The sequence below is a fragment of the Arachis ipaensis genome, chromosome B4, assembly GCF_059453495.1.
Source record: "Arachis ipaensis isolate K30076 ecotype BB chromosome B4, ASM5945349v1, whole genome shotgun sequence".
In the NCBI taxonomy this organism is placed as follows: Eukaryota; Viridiplantae; Streptophyta; class Magnoliopsida; order Fabales; family Fabaceae; genus Arachis; species Arachis ipaensis.
Window position 1 is genome coordinate 25,480,906 of NC_142439.1, and position 15,050 is coordinate 25,495,955.

At 36.5% G+C, this 15,050-nt stretch overlaps 1 protein-coding gene across 1 annotated transcript; it reads left to right on the forward strand.

The window, feature by feature from the left end:
• The first annotated feature begins 1,906 nt into the window (after positions 1-1,906).
• LOC148566969 (uncharacterized) lies at positions 1,907-3,065 on the forward strand. The gene is made up of 3 exons (XM_088483408.1): positions 1,907-2,147; positions 2,426-2,484; positions 2,997-3,065. The coding sequence occupies exons 1-3, from the start codon at positions 1,907-1,909 to the stop codon at positions 3,063-3,065; spliced, it is 369 nt and encodes a 122-aa protein (XP_088339534.1).
• The last annotated feature ends 11,985 nt before the right edge of the window (positions 3,066-15,050 follow it).

Here is a 15,050-nt window from a genome sequence, read left to right on the forward strand (position 1 = left end):
GGAAGTTTCGTCTGTATTCTGTTTCAGCAGTCATGTCTGCATTCTGTTTCAGCAGTTCAATCTGCATCTATTATAGCAGTTCCATCTGCACTCTTATTGCGCTCCACGTGCCCTCTTTTTTTCACTACAAGAAATAGTGTAATTATCGATGCCAAAAATCGACGGTCAAGTTTTATGTCGATATTTTTCGATGGCTTGTCGTCGATAAAATAGAAAAGGGATGATTACAAATAAAATATTAAAATCGACGACGATGTCGTCTATTATTTTGGCAACCTTCTAATGCCTTAATACTATCGTCACATTACCGACGAAATAGAAGTTGATATTTTTTCCTTTAAAATCGCCGGACTGGTTGTCTATTTTAATAATTAAAATATCGACCATTTTTGTCGTCGATAAATTTAGACGATAGAGATTTCTTTTATAAGCGAAATGAACGGTGTAGATTTATTATATAAAATAGACAGCAAAAGTGTTGATTTTTATTTTAATTAAAATCGACGAGATAGCCATCGATTTTTATCCCAAAAAACATCACTCCCGCGTTTGCTTCCCGCGTCCCTTGTTTCACTCATTTTCCCCAAAATTTAACCCCAATCCTTCAGACAATCAGGGTTCAGAGTGAGGCTTCTTCTCTGCCAATGCCTGAGAGTAGAGAGCAGAGACGAAGTCACGGTCACGGAGAGAGTCAGAGAGCAGAGCTTCTTCTCCTTCTCCTCCACCGAGCCCGCCGCCACGCCATCCTCTTCGTGTACGTTCCTCTCTCTCGCTCTCTCTCTATCACTCTATCACATTGTTATTTGTGAATCTGCATGTAAGTTCTTCTTCTTCGTCGCCAGAGCACGTCACCATCGTAGCTTCTTCTGATTATTATATTTATTTTTGCAATTTTTGTATCTTCTATTTTCATCATGAAATTTTGAATATGCATTTGTTAAACCTAATTAGCGTAATCAATTGATCACATTACTTCAGCTCAACTAGTTTGTTAAACCTAATTGCGTTTGTTTATTTTGCTTTGGTTAATGTGGAATCTAGCTTGTCAAAACTAAATTATATTTTGAAATTTAAATCCCTTTCAATGCTGGCTTACCAGACTGAATTGCACTGCAATATTGATGAAATAGTTAATTAAAACAAATTATTAGACAGAGGAAAAAACAGTAAAGCAAGAGGTTCTTTTAGTTGATCAATTTGCATGATATTAGTTATATAAAAGTAGGGTAAGAATCCGCAGAGAGGGTTGCAAGTAATTAATTGCATATTAGTATATATATAATGTAATGATGATAATAATATTTTGTCTTGCACCGCAGTCACGGTGGCTCTCAAACTTCTTTCATAATTTATCTCAGTTTTTCTTTCTTTCTTTCTTTCTTTCTTTCTTTCTTTCTTTCTTTCTTTCTTTCTTTCAGTTCCTTGAGAGGTTAAAAATCCTCAATCTTAGCCATTCCCAGCACTTGACACAAACCCCTAACTTCTCATTCTTGCCTAGTCTTGAAAAGTTGTTACTAAATGACTGTCCATGTTTGATTGCAGTTTCAGAAACCATTGAACATCTCAAATGCATTCTTTTGATCAATTTGGAAGATTGCACAAGTCTTTGTTTTAGAGCCAAAGAAAAAATGTGTAACCATAAGATAGATTCTATTGTGGAACCAAATTTAGTGCCTCTGTTTTTAATTAGCAACAAGAATTCAGACATTAGAACATCATTTTGTTAATTGTTTAATTAATTATTGATTAAGATTTTATGGATTTTTCTTTTCAGAAACTGAGCACCAATGAGCATGACAATTATTTGTTGCCGGGTGACAATTATTCTGATTGGTTGACCTTCAATTCTGATGGTACTTCTATAATTTTCAATGTCCCTCACGGGAATGGACATGACTTGAAGACAATGACAATGTGCTTGATAATAAATTACACAAAATCTACTATTCAAGTATATAAGTGTGACACACTAGCTTCTGTTGAAGATGACGTGTGGCAAAGCATAATTTCAAGTTTGGAATCCGGAAACAGAGTTGAGATTGTGATTGTTGTTTATGGGACAGAATTTGTTGTGAAGAAGACATCAGTTTATCTCATATGTGGTGAGCCAAATAATGAAGAAATGGAGAACAGTCACGTTATTAGAGGTAAGAATAATGTTGATGATATGAGAATAGTTGAATATATGAGTCATAAAATCATTTATGTGGTATTTAGAACAAGTTAAAATAGCAACCTTCTTAATAAATCTTATTTTGATGACCAAACAAATTCAATGTTATCCATCTTTCTTTTTAATCAGTCTTCTCAAGTTATAGATTCGGTTAACCAGTTCCAACTGGATTGTTTGATGAGATTATTTCTTTGTAAAATACTAGCATCCTTTAACTAACTGATATGCTACCCTATTGTTTGTATTTATTAGGTGGAGTTTTCAAGTTAGAACTATTTTTGCCAGAAGAATATCCAATGGCTGCTCCAAAGGTACTCAAATTATTAATTGCTTTTTTGCTTTTCTATTTTTGTATTATTGTTTTAATGTTTAGTTTTTGCTGAATGGTTACTCACCAAAAAGAAACGATAATGCAAACTATATTTATCAGCTGTATTCAGTTTTAAGATTTTTACCTTTGAAGAACATGGCTTTTGAATAAGACCCTAAAGAAATGCAATTACTTGAATGATCTTATGCTCCATTCTCTGTCTTTTTCTTCATCCTGCTCCTTGTTGAAACTGCAATAATAACTTAGAAACATTCTTGAATACAATGTCTTTGATGAACACGAATTCCTTTCTCCATGAAGTGGAATGTTGATTTTCCTATATGGTCTGAGATAAATACACCACTAAGGTGATTTAATTATACCCATTAGCCTGAGTTGTATGGTTTTGCAGTTTTTCCTTTGAATTTTTTTACTTGCTACTTAAGGTTTAATTCATAGGAGAATGGTACATAGGGTTTGTCTAATCATTCCTAACTGAATTGCTTTGTCCAGGTTCGGTTTCTAACAAAAATATATCATCCTTATGCAGAGTCCTTGGGTGACAATTCTGAAATGACCTGACATTATAAGCTTAGTTGTTGAACAAATCCCAACATTGGTTATTCTGATATCCGGGAGACCCTTACTCTTAGAGCCATAGTTGTTGGAAAAGATTGATTCATTTGTTGCTGCTTGGTTGCCTGGTTCCGAAGCACTGGGAATCGCGGACGTTATCTTTGGCGAACATGACTTCAAGGGTCAATTACCAGTGACTTGGATTCGAAGTGTCGAACAACTCGATCAACCAACCGATAGAGTTAGTTCACAAGAACCCTTGTTTCCTCTTGGTTTCGATCAATCAACCTGTTATCTAATATTCTGTAAATTTTATTTCTATATTTAAAAGTTTATTTTTATTATTTGATTACTATTTTTTAAATAGAAAAAATAATTAACAAATATAGCTATTAAAATCGACGGTAGCGTTGTTGCTTTTTGTTGGTATCTAAATAATTAAATCGACAGCAGTTATGTCGATTTTATTAAATCAAATATCGAAAGAAATGGCGTCGATTTTATATAATAATATCGACGGTAATGTTGTCGATTTTATTGAATCAAATATCGACAAAAATGACGTTGATTTTATATAATAATATCGACGGCAAGGTTGTTGATTTTAGTAAGTAGGTAAAATTCTCAAACTCATATTATAGACGGAAATAATGTCGATTTTATTAAATTATTATCGACGGCCAGACAAGCCGTCGATTTTATTCGAATTTTGAAAAATCGACAAGCTTAATAGTGACCACTGTCGCCGTCTATTTTGCCGTCGATTTTTAATATTATCGATGGCTAAGTTGTCGATTTTAACGATGTTTCTTGTAGTGTTTTATCGCGCTCTACGCGCCCTTTGAAGACCACTCTTATTGCGCCATACGCACCCTCTAAAGATCAATCTTATTGCGCTTTACGTGCTTATTTTTTCTTTTTTTTTTTGAAGATCGCTGCTCAAGCACAGCATCTCCTTTTATATTTTTGCCGTCGGCAGCCGTAGTTCCGCCGCACGCATCTCCCTCTGCATCACCACGTCAGACGCGTCTTCCTCAACAATTTCATCGGAACTTATCCAAGTTGTGGATTATTGACATCTTCCATCCACTAGCTTGCGGGGCGTATTAAACTACTCTTCCACCTTAGCCTATGACAACAATAAAAAAGTCTCGTGGCCCACAAATTTAGCCCAACAGAATATATAAATTCAGTTACAATTTTAGTCTTTATTATTTTATCTTATCTTATCTTTAGTTGTTCTTATCTTATCTTTATTTGTTTTTATCTTTCTTAGGCCAATGCTCTATATATATTTAATTTTACCTTCATAATACAATTCAATTCAATCAATCAACAATCAGTAAAAGTTTCTTCATTTTTTCTATTCTTTCACAGTTTTATCAAATATTATTGTAAAAAAAATAGTAACTATATTAATTTTAATTATTTTAATTAATTAATTAAGTAGGACCACAACAGAGACTAAAATTAATTCCTTCAAACAGAGAAGAGAGAGATGTTTTGAGTTTCTATTTACTATTTATGACGTAAAAGTTAATGTGGAGTTATTTTTTTATGATAGATGGGTCATAATTAGAAACTTGGATGAGTTCCTTACTAAAAATGGTCTTAAGTCTCAAAGCGCTTCAGGGTATGGACTTTGAGTGACTAATAAAATTTTGTCATGTGTTTAGAATAAAAAATGTCAAAATAATATTGTTAATTAGTTAAACTTGAATTGAGAATGTTTATTATTGTTGTTGATTATAAAATTATTTTTTCTTTTGTATTATTAACTTTTAATAGTATGTTATTTTATAATTTATATATTTTAATAATATTACTATGAAAAAAATAGTTTCATAACTATATTAAGTTATTTTATTTTCGGGTGAAAATTTTAGATATGAAAAAGTTTTGGGTGATTTGAATGAAAATGAACTAATTTAATGTAATTACATATAAGTGGATATTGAAGTTATATAGACACAACACACAAGAAACGTGAAATCAACAATGTGACACGTAGACAGCACGTGTTGGACACATGTTCTCTCCATGGTTGCGAAAATCAGACCGGTCAATGAACCGATAAGATAACTGTTCATTAGTTTAATGGTTCGACCGGGGTTTAATCGAGTTTCAACCGATTTTAAATAAATTTTAAACAAAATTATTAAAAATTAAATATATATTTCAAATATTTAAATTCAACAATTTCTATACTAATAAAATTTAAAATTTCACCTTTTTTAACTAAACAAAACTCTAATCATCAAAAATCATAATTGTTAGTTTCAAGATTTTTATCATAGATAAGATTTTCAAAGCACAGCCACAGAAAAAATTCCATTCATGCAATACATACTTGATGACATCTCATGCACTACATACTTGATGACATCTCATATCATAATAATTTTGCTTTCTTACTTACCACTACTACATGATTTATATTTCTAGGACATGAACATCATAGATATTAAGCAATCACAATTCACAATAAAATCCAAACACAGGCTTGAAAACCAGAAGGGGGATTAAGAAAAGTTATATTGTTTAACCAATGATTTGAATAGGCTCAACATCAGGTTTCTTAACTTCTGCCTTGGGAACAGTGGCAGTAAGAACACCATTCTTTATGGATGTCTTCACCTGATCCATCTTGGCGTTCTCAGGGAGCCTGAACCTTCGCATGAACTTGCCACTCACTTACAACATCAGCCATACCCAAATCAGAAAACCAGAAAACCATAGCAACATCATTTTAAAAAATCAACAACTCAACAACTCAGGATAATAAAAAATGATCAAAATCAGTAATTCAATACTATTAACTCAGCAAATCAAGATCACTAAAATTGTAAAACCAACAACTCAATCAGCATTATTAACAAAAGTACAAAAACAAGTAAAAATAATTCAAGCAACAATATTTACTGGAGGAACGGTCATTGAGCTCGACGGCGACATAGAGAGATCGAGAGCTCAACGGCGACACAGAGAGAGGGCTCGACGGCGACAGAGAGAGGGCTCGACAGCGACAGAGAGAGACGACGGCGAGGGGAAGAGAAACGATGATAGCGACGAGTATACCTTCACCTTCCACAGGCGACGATTCTTGATGCCACCACAGTCAGTTCCACTCGGCGACGACAGCACCCTCTATGAATTTGTCTCGCATACACTGCATTACCAGTTCATTGATACACATTTGATGATTTCCAGTTCGCATCACCATCATCGTCATTATTGCGATTTTGTCTCGCCTCTATCATTCTTTAGCTTTGCCTTTTCAGATCTGTGAGTCTACACCAATTCCACCTGCCACCTGTTGTCTGTCTTTGCATTCACGACTACAACCATCATCCTCATTCTCGCTCCCGTTTCTATTTTTTTTTAAAGAATTAGAAGAAAATTATTTCAATTTTTTTTATTTGAATTATTTAACTGATGTTTGAATTAAAGTTGTTAATTTTAATAATTTGAATTGTTGAGAATGAAAAATAAGTAATAAAAGCAGTAGTAATAGTGGTGGTGGTGGTAAAAATTAGTGGTAAAATAATTTTGGTTGAAGTTAAATCTGACTTTTGAGTTAAAAAGATGTGTTTTGTACATTATTATTAAACATAATATAAAATTTATGTATCTTTATGACTATGTTTCTTTGTATTTTTGTATCTGTGTTCATTATTTTGTGTTTATTATTATCAAAGGGAGTCATAGAGAACGCAGTGGTCACATGTTATCTCCCTATTCAACACGTAGAGGGTATATTGTACGATTTTTTGTACATCTACAATGCTAAAAAATATAGATTTTTTCATTGAAATAAAACAAAAAAATTTATTATTTTTCAAAACCCCATTTTTTAACTTTAATCTCTCAAATACGATTTTTTTTATTTAGGGCGAGTTGGTCACACACAGGCGAACTCTAAAAAAATTATAGAGTTCCCGATGAACTTCACTTCAATTTTTTCTAAAATCCATGAAACTCAAATTTTTAAGTCATCATTATGGTATCTAAGAGTATATAGGAGTATACAAAAATACACGTAACAACCATGACTTCTATTATTGGCGGCAATGACAACCATTATCATCGTCTCCAGAAATATAAAGATACACAGGAATAAGGCATATTTAACAAAGATTTTTTTCATTATAAATAAAAAAAACCATTAATTTTCTAATAAAAATATGACTTATTCCTGTGTACTCTTATATATTCTTATATACTTTAGAGACCATGATAATAATTGCCATTCTCCACTGTAAAGCTTAAAAAATTGAGTTTTTGAAGTGGAGTTCGCAGGAATTAAAATTTACCAGGATGCGACGAACTTGTTTTGAATAAAAAAATCGCATTTAAAAAATTAAAATTAAAAAATAGAATTTTAAAAAATAATATTTTTTTATTTTATTTTAGAAAAAAAATCAATAAATATAAATAAGGACTCGAGAAAAATTTTCAATGAAAGTGCTCTGCTCTAACACATTGATTCAACGTTTTCTTTTTCTATTTTTGGCATTGGAATGATAAAGGAACTTAACCCCTTCTATGAGTATAACCACGTACTGACGTACGTAATGAGTTGATCGATATTGACAAAACATGAAGAACTTTATTAGTTTCAATTCATTGGTTTGATGTGAAAGAACAATATGCTTGGTTGAGTTTCCCGTTGATATTTCAGTCAAATCAAGACAATTTAACATAAACTTTGTTTAACTAAGGCATTATTTGGATGCAAAATAGAAAATAAAAAGAAAGAAAATGAAAGAAAAAAAATAAGAGGAAAGAAAATAAGAGGAAAAATAAATTTTTGTGTGTGTTATTTGAATGAAAAAAAAAATGAATGAAAAAAAATAAGAAGATAACTTTTTTTTTTTTTGATGAAAAAAAAAATAAGAAGAGAAAAAGTTATATTGAGTAAAATTACATTAATATTCTTATCTATATTATATAAAATTATAATTTATATTAAATAAAGGGCAAATTCATAATTAAACTATTATTTACTTTTTTTCATCCATTTTCATCTCATTGTTGGAGAGAAAATTTTTAAATGGACTCCACACTATATTTTTTTTCTCCTCTTAATTTTCTTGGATCATTCAAACAATAAAAAATTTTATTTTTCACTCATTTTCTTTCTCTTTATTTTCTTTCTTCCCTATTTCCCTTGAACCAAACCGCCCGTAAATAAACAGGTCTTCAAATTAAGTGGTATTATTTAACAAAAGTACTTCATGACCGAAATTAGAATATCAATTTAATCGTTTATATATATAATTATTTCCATTCATAAAAAAATTTAGATTTGACTATTAAAAATTTAAATTAATTTAGTAATTATTAAAGTTTAATTATATTTGACAATTTTGATCGAGCACTAATTTTTGTGACATTTTTAATTAAATATCCTAAGTAACAAGATACACTTTAACATGGCTCTAAAAATTAATGTTACCATTTCAACCCTAACTTCTTCTTCTTCATTTGGTGTGATTTCCTCTATTAAAAAGTCTATTTTGCAACATTATTATTTCTAATTAAAGGACTAAACTACCATCTTCTGCGATGAACCAAAAAGCTATACGTACTCAATCTTGGGACTTGGAGCGGGAGGATGTTGCGGCGGTTGGGTGGAGTAGGATGTAAGGTGTGGCCAAGTTGAGTGTTCTTTCTCTTGATCAGATCTCATAATACACTTGTGTTGCTGCTGATGAATGACGTCAGCCACGAGAAGAACAACACTAGTCGTCCAAGCTGAGCTCGTTGAAGAAGAACAAAGACCGAGCAGTGAATGTCGGTGCGGTGAGGCTACTGGTAGAACATGTGACAAAATAGAAGTCTGGCATGGCAGGAAAAGATGATAGCATTGAACAGGAAGTATGGTAAAATACCATTTCCACCCTGTTCCGTTCTGATTCGACCGAGGTCTGTATCTTCCAATCGAGGCTGCTCGGCTCTTGGGAGAGTTATACGTCGTCCGTAAGGTAGCCTTCAAGGATGACCTCGGCACGATGAAACACGGCGGCAGGAGCACCTGCAAAAAGCACTCCGACGCTCAAGTAAGAATGTGAGTTATAAGAAAGTAAGAGAAATAACTTAGAGTGAGTTCTGTGACCTCTTTCTCCTGAGCTATTGGATTTGGTTTTATAGGTGAACAAAGTGCTTTGCTTGTTCCAATAATCGTGGTTCGGTTGGTGAGTTCCGTTGCTGTTGGTAACGGCTAGTGGATAGTGTTTGACTTATGCTTAGTTTTTGGTCAAGTGGTTATCTCAGATATGTTCGTTCGTCTCCGATCTTTATGATCGGTCTTTAGTTCTGATCTTATCTCCGAGTTTATGGGGTACACATCATAACCCCCAAGCTTGTCTGTCTCTGTTTAGGGGGCAGGCAAGCTTTATGCGCTTGGTGTTTCTTGTTGATTTTTGCTTAAGTTGGGCTTTGTTTGTTGGGCTCGTACTTTTAGGGGTCAATGGGTTTTCTACCTCGCTTGGCGCGCTGCGATTAATACGCCTTCCTTGTGTTTGGTTTTTCAAGATTTGTAGCAGTTATGTTTTTATTTTTCCACCAAGTTAGTGGGCCTGGTAATAGTATTTGGTTTGTAGTTTTGGAACTGGTACTTTGTTTCTTCATCTTCTGTCATTCATATCTTCGAGTATGACTTCCAGAGGTTAGTTCCTTCTTCACTTTACTGCTTATTTTTGTTTTTGTTATGGCGAGAGAGAAAGAAAAGAAAACGGCTGTTGAGGAGAAGAAAGATAACCCGTACCATTGGCTTTATGACAATGTGAAGACTCGATCATCTTCGTATGTTGATTCTTCATCGCTGCGTGAGCTCGAGGGTTTGGTTTTCGTAAGAGAGGGCTCTGGTATAGGTGTTGAGTTTCTTTATTGTTTGAGTGATGATAGGGTATTTGAGAGAAGAGGGAATTGGGAGTATTTTTACATGTACACACCTTGTCTGTTGGAATTAGGTGTTAAATTTCCCTTTTCTTCATTTGAGTGTAACGTATTGACTTAATTGAATTGTGCACCGTCTCAACTTCATCCAAATTCTTGGGCGTTTCTTCGTGCTTTCGAGTGTCTGATGGAATTTTTGTCGTTCCCTTGTTCCCTTCCTTTATTTTTCTCACTGTTTCAGTCCAAGGGGGTTAGGAGGGGCAGTGGGTATGCCTAAGTAGTTACCCTGGTCTCTCTTTGTTTTTACTTTATAAGTCTTCCTTTAAAAATTTTAAATCCTTGTTTGTGAAAGTCCGGTCGAAGGAGGCCGATTACCCTTTTTACCTTGATGACGAGCTTATAGAGAGGTTTCCGTTGTATTGGTGTTTGGAGCCCTGTCAGATTCTTGAGGCTACTGAGCGTAGTGTGGAGGAGGAATGTGTGTTAGAGTTTTTGATAGAGTGTTTTGCTGATGGGGTGTGTTTGTCTATTCCTGAACTCCTACGATTGCATGATGCTGGTGACAATGAGGGTCTGAAATCCTATATAGGTAATGATAGTTGTTGTCTTTTCTGTTGTTTATTTACTTTATTTGTTTGCTACTTTTCTTTGTACAGGTGGGCGAGCTCCTTTACTCGATCCTTCCCGATTTCAATCCTTTTTGAAGAAGAAAAAGGAAAAGGACGCTGGTGTTTCTGGGACTGTGAAGGAGGCTAGTGGGGAAGCTGCTCAGTCCGCTGCTCAGCCTACCTCATCATTCAAGAGGAAAAAGGTGGAAACTGATCAGTCCCTCGAAGTTATTTCTGAGGGTGAGAGGGATGTGGCTGGTGGTGGTAGGTCTGTGTTTGATCGTCAGAAGCGCCTTCATGGGTTCATACCTGGGACGAACCCTCACTCTTTGTGGAGCGACCAATTTCCTATTGCTGAGTTATCGGACAGAGTTTCCCAATATCCTGGCGATATGCTCATGACTCACCGTATTGGTATGGAGGGCTTGGAGAAATTCATTCAGGTCGGTTTCTGTGTTATAATCGTCGTTTGTTTTTATTTTCTCTTTGTTGATAACCTTTGTGGTTTGTAGATTGTTGCCTCACGCCTTATGTGTGTTGGTCGTACTACTGAGTTAGTTGGTGCTGAACAGCAAGTTGTTGTGGGGGAAGGTTACTGATCTGGAGAAGTCGCTAAAAGAGAAGGATATTGCTATGGAGAAGGTGTCTCTGGAAAATGCCGAGATATCGGAGAAGGTGAAGTCATCTGAAGAGGAGGTTTCTCGTCTCAGAGACCAAATCCGACTTCTTCAGTCCGAGATTAAGGATAGTGATTTGGCTAAGGGGCAACTGACTTCCCGAGTTCATGAACTCGAGGAATTGGGAATGGAAATGTTTGCCTCCGGTTTCGACCGAGCTGTTAGTCAGATTGCTGCTCTGGCACCTGAATTTGATTGTGCTCGGATGGATGTGACAAAGGTTGTCATTGATGGAAAGTTGGTGGTGGATGGCACTGTGGAGGACCATGACAAGAATGTCCCTCCTTCTTGAGTTGTTTTTATTTTATGTGTGTTTTATTTGTAATGATAACTTATTTCGTTTTGTCTGGCCGAGCTATGGTCGGATTGATGTTTTGAGAACACTTGGTTCTTGTTTGACTTAAAGTAAGCATTGATCGTGGCTAGGCCACCTTAATGATATAGTTATTTCGATAGTATGGTATGTTAAATAGTAGTGTAAAATTGTTGAACAAATAATCGGTTGAATTTGTTTGATTTGGGCGTCCGGCTTCATTAAAACCCTCCTTAGGTAAAACCCTTTTTGGGAGAAAAAACCTCTAAGGGGGAAAAAGAGTACCTTCATCCACGAAATGTACAATTTCTATGACTTGTACAACTTTAGTGAAGAGATGTTCTAATTCCCTGAAATTGGATTGCCTTGTAATGTTTGCAGCTGGTAAGCCCCCATTCCGAGCACTCTGGATACCCGGAATGGTCCCTCCCAGTTTGCGGCGAGCTTTCCGTGTGAAGGAGGTCGCCTGGCTTCTTCTGTTTGTCTGAGGACTAAGTCGCCCTCCTCGAACGTCTTAGGCACCACTTTTTTGTTGTGCCTTCTTTCTGCTAGTTGTTTCTAAGCCCTTTGTTTAATGGCGGCAATTTCCTGGTCCTCTTCCACTAGGTCAAGCACGGCATTTCTTGTGTTTATGTTGTGTTGTTCGTCGTATAGGTCGGCTCTTAGCGTGGGGACCCCGACCTCTACCGGGATTAATGCTTCCGACCCATAGACTAGCTTGAAGGGTGTTTCGCCCGTTGTTGTTTGTATTGTGGTGTTGTAACTCCACAGTACTTCTGGTATTAGCTCCGCCCATTCTCCTTTTGTGTTATCGAGCTTTTTCTTTATTGCCTGCAGTATAACTCAGTTAGCAGCTTCGGCCTGCCCATTGGTTTGTGGGTGTTTGACCAAGCTAAAATGGTGTTGTATATTAAATTTTTGTAAAAATGAGCCGAGCTTATTATCTGTGAATTGCCGACCATTGTCTGATATTATTTCCTTTGGTATTCCAAATCGACATATGATATTTTTTCATATAAAAGATCGTACCTTTTCTGCTGTTATTTTTACTAACGGTTGTGCTTCTATCCATTTTGAGAAATAGTCTATTGATACTAAAAGAAACTTTACCTGACCTGGAGCTATTGGGAATGGGCCGAGAATGTCGAGCCCCCATCTGTGGAAGGGCCAGCTTACCTCCATGCTTCGGCCGGTTTTGTAGAGATGGCTGCATGCTTTTGACATTTGTCGCATGTTTTGACTTTTGTCATGCAATCCCTGTTCATGTTCGGCCAATAATATCCTGTTCGGATAATCTTTGCGGCGAGAGCCCGGCCTTCGATGTGGTTCCCACAGACTCTTTCGTGTATTTCGTCTATCACCTCTTTTGCCTCATCTTTGTTCAGGCATTTTAGCAATGGTTGTGAGAAGCCGCGCCTGTATAGCTCTCCTTCTATGTTTGTGTAGAGGCTTGCTTTTTGTCTGATGTGTTGCGGGTTGAGCTCGTCTCTAGGAATGATACCTGCATTGATGTATTCAAGGAAATGTGTTCTCCAGTCTCGGAGGTGGTTAATGTTTGTTATAGATAATAGTTCAATGCTGGGTCTTTTAAGTGTTAATTATGATAGTGCTGATGTCTGTGTGTCCGCCCTAGTGGCGGCAAGTTTTAATAATATGTCTGCTCTAACATTCTCTTCTCTATGTACGTGTAGAATAATGAATGAGCTGAACTTTGAAATGAGATCCTTTGCTATGAGCCAATATCGCTCTAGCAAGGGATCTTTTACCTGAAATTCTCCTAGGATTTGTTGCATCACTAAGAGGGAATCACAGTGTGCTGTCAGACTTTTTGCTTGGAGATCTAGGGCGAGCTTGAGTCCTGCTATGAGGACCTCATATTCGGCTTGATTGTTTCTTGCCAGGAAGTGGAACTGGAGGGATTGCTCGGCCACCACCTTGTCTCCTTCTTTCAGGATTATCCCGGCTCTGCTTCCTCCTCGGCTGGACGCCCCGTCCACATGTAATTCCCAAGATTTGTTGTGTTCGTTTTGGGTTAGTTCTTAGATGAAGTCTGCGAGGATCTGTGCTTTTAGTGCCGACCTTGGTTGAAATTGGATGTCGAATTCTGAGAGCTCGATAGACCATTTGGTCAGACGTCCAGCCAGTTCTGGTTTTGTCAGTATCTGTCTTAGTGGTTGGTTTGTCCTTACTACGATTGTGTGGCTTTAGAAATAGTGCCTTAGTCTTCTTGCCGTTGTTACAAGTGCTAAAGCTAGTTGTTCTATCCTCGGGTACTTCTGTTCTGTTGATTGCATGACTCTACTAACAAAGTATACTGGCTGTTGTGTTTTTCCTGTCTCAAGGACCAGAGCCGAGCTTATAGAATAATTAGAAACAGATAAGTATAAGTATAAAGGTTTACCGACTTCTGGTCTTTGCAGCACAGGTGGTGATGATAGAATGGTCTTGAGTTCGGTGAACGCTTTTTCGCACTCTTCTGTCTATTGAAATTTCTTATTCTTTGATATTGTTTGGAAGAAATGATATGATCGGCTTGAGGCTGCTGGCAAGAACCGAGATAGTGCTGCTACCTTTCCTGCTAATTGTTGTACCTCTTTTACTGTTTTAGGGCTCGCCATTTTGAGTATCGCCTCACATTTCTCAGGGTTTGCTTCAATTCCTCGTGAGGTCAGCATGAATCTGAGAAATTTGCCTCCTTGTACTCTGAAGGCACATTTCTCCGGATTGAGTCTCATGTTATATGCTCGGATCTGTTCAAATACCTCCCTGAGGTCGTCGCAGTGTGATTTTTGCTGTGTAGTTTTGGCGACCATATTGTCCACATAGATTTCCATGTTCCGACCAATTTGGTGACGGAACACTTTGTCCATCAGCCGTTGATAGCTTGCACCTGCATTCTTTAGACCAAATGGCATTACTCTATAACAAAAGTTTCTATGTTCGGTTATAAATGCTGTTTTGCTTTGGTCTTCCGGATGCATGAGGATCTGGTTGTAGCCAGAGTATGCATCCATGAAGCTCAAGCTTTTGAAACCTGATGCACTGTCTACGAGTTTATCGATGCAAGGTAAAGGGTAAGCATCTTTAGGGCATGCCTTATTTAAATCTGTAAAGTCGACGCACATGCGCCATTTACCTGAGTTTTTCCTTACCATTACCACGTTCGAGAGTCATGTGGTGAATCTAATTTCTATGATGAAGTTAGCTTTGAGAAGCTTTCCTATTTCTTCTAGGGCTACCTTTGACTTTTCTGCCCCGAGATTCCTTTTCTTTTGAGCTATGGGTCGGCTTGTTCTATTAGTGGCGAGCTTGTGGCAGATAATGTTTGGGTCTATACCCGGCATGTCTGCTAGGGTCCAGGCGAATAAGTCGGCGTTGTCTTGTAGTACTTTTATGAGTTCCGATCTTTCCTTTCCATGTAGTGCTTGACCGATGTGTGTGACTTGATCTGGTTTTGACGTTAGTGGAACAGCCTGGAGCTCGTCTACTGGCT

Bases quoted from the DNA above. Each gene is read 5' to 3' on its own strand.
- LOC148566969 (XM_088483408.1), top strand. From the start codon at position 1,907: ATGACAATGTGCTTGATAATAAATTACACAAAATCTACTATTCAAGTA. The intron at 2,148-2,425 runs GTAAGAATAATG...TGTATTTATTAG, and splicing joins GAACAGTCACGTTATTAGAG to GTGGAGTTTTCAAGTTAGAA. The intron at 2,485-2,996 runs GTACTCAAATTA...TGCTTTGTCCAG, and splicing joins ATCCAATGGCTGCTCCAAAG to GTTCGGTTTCTAACAAAAAT.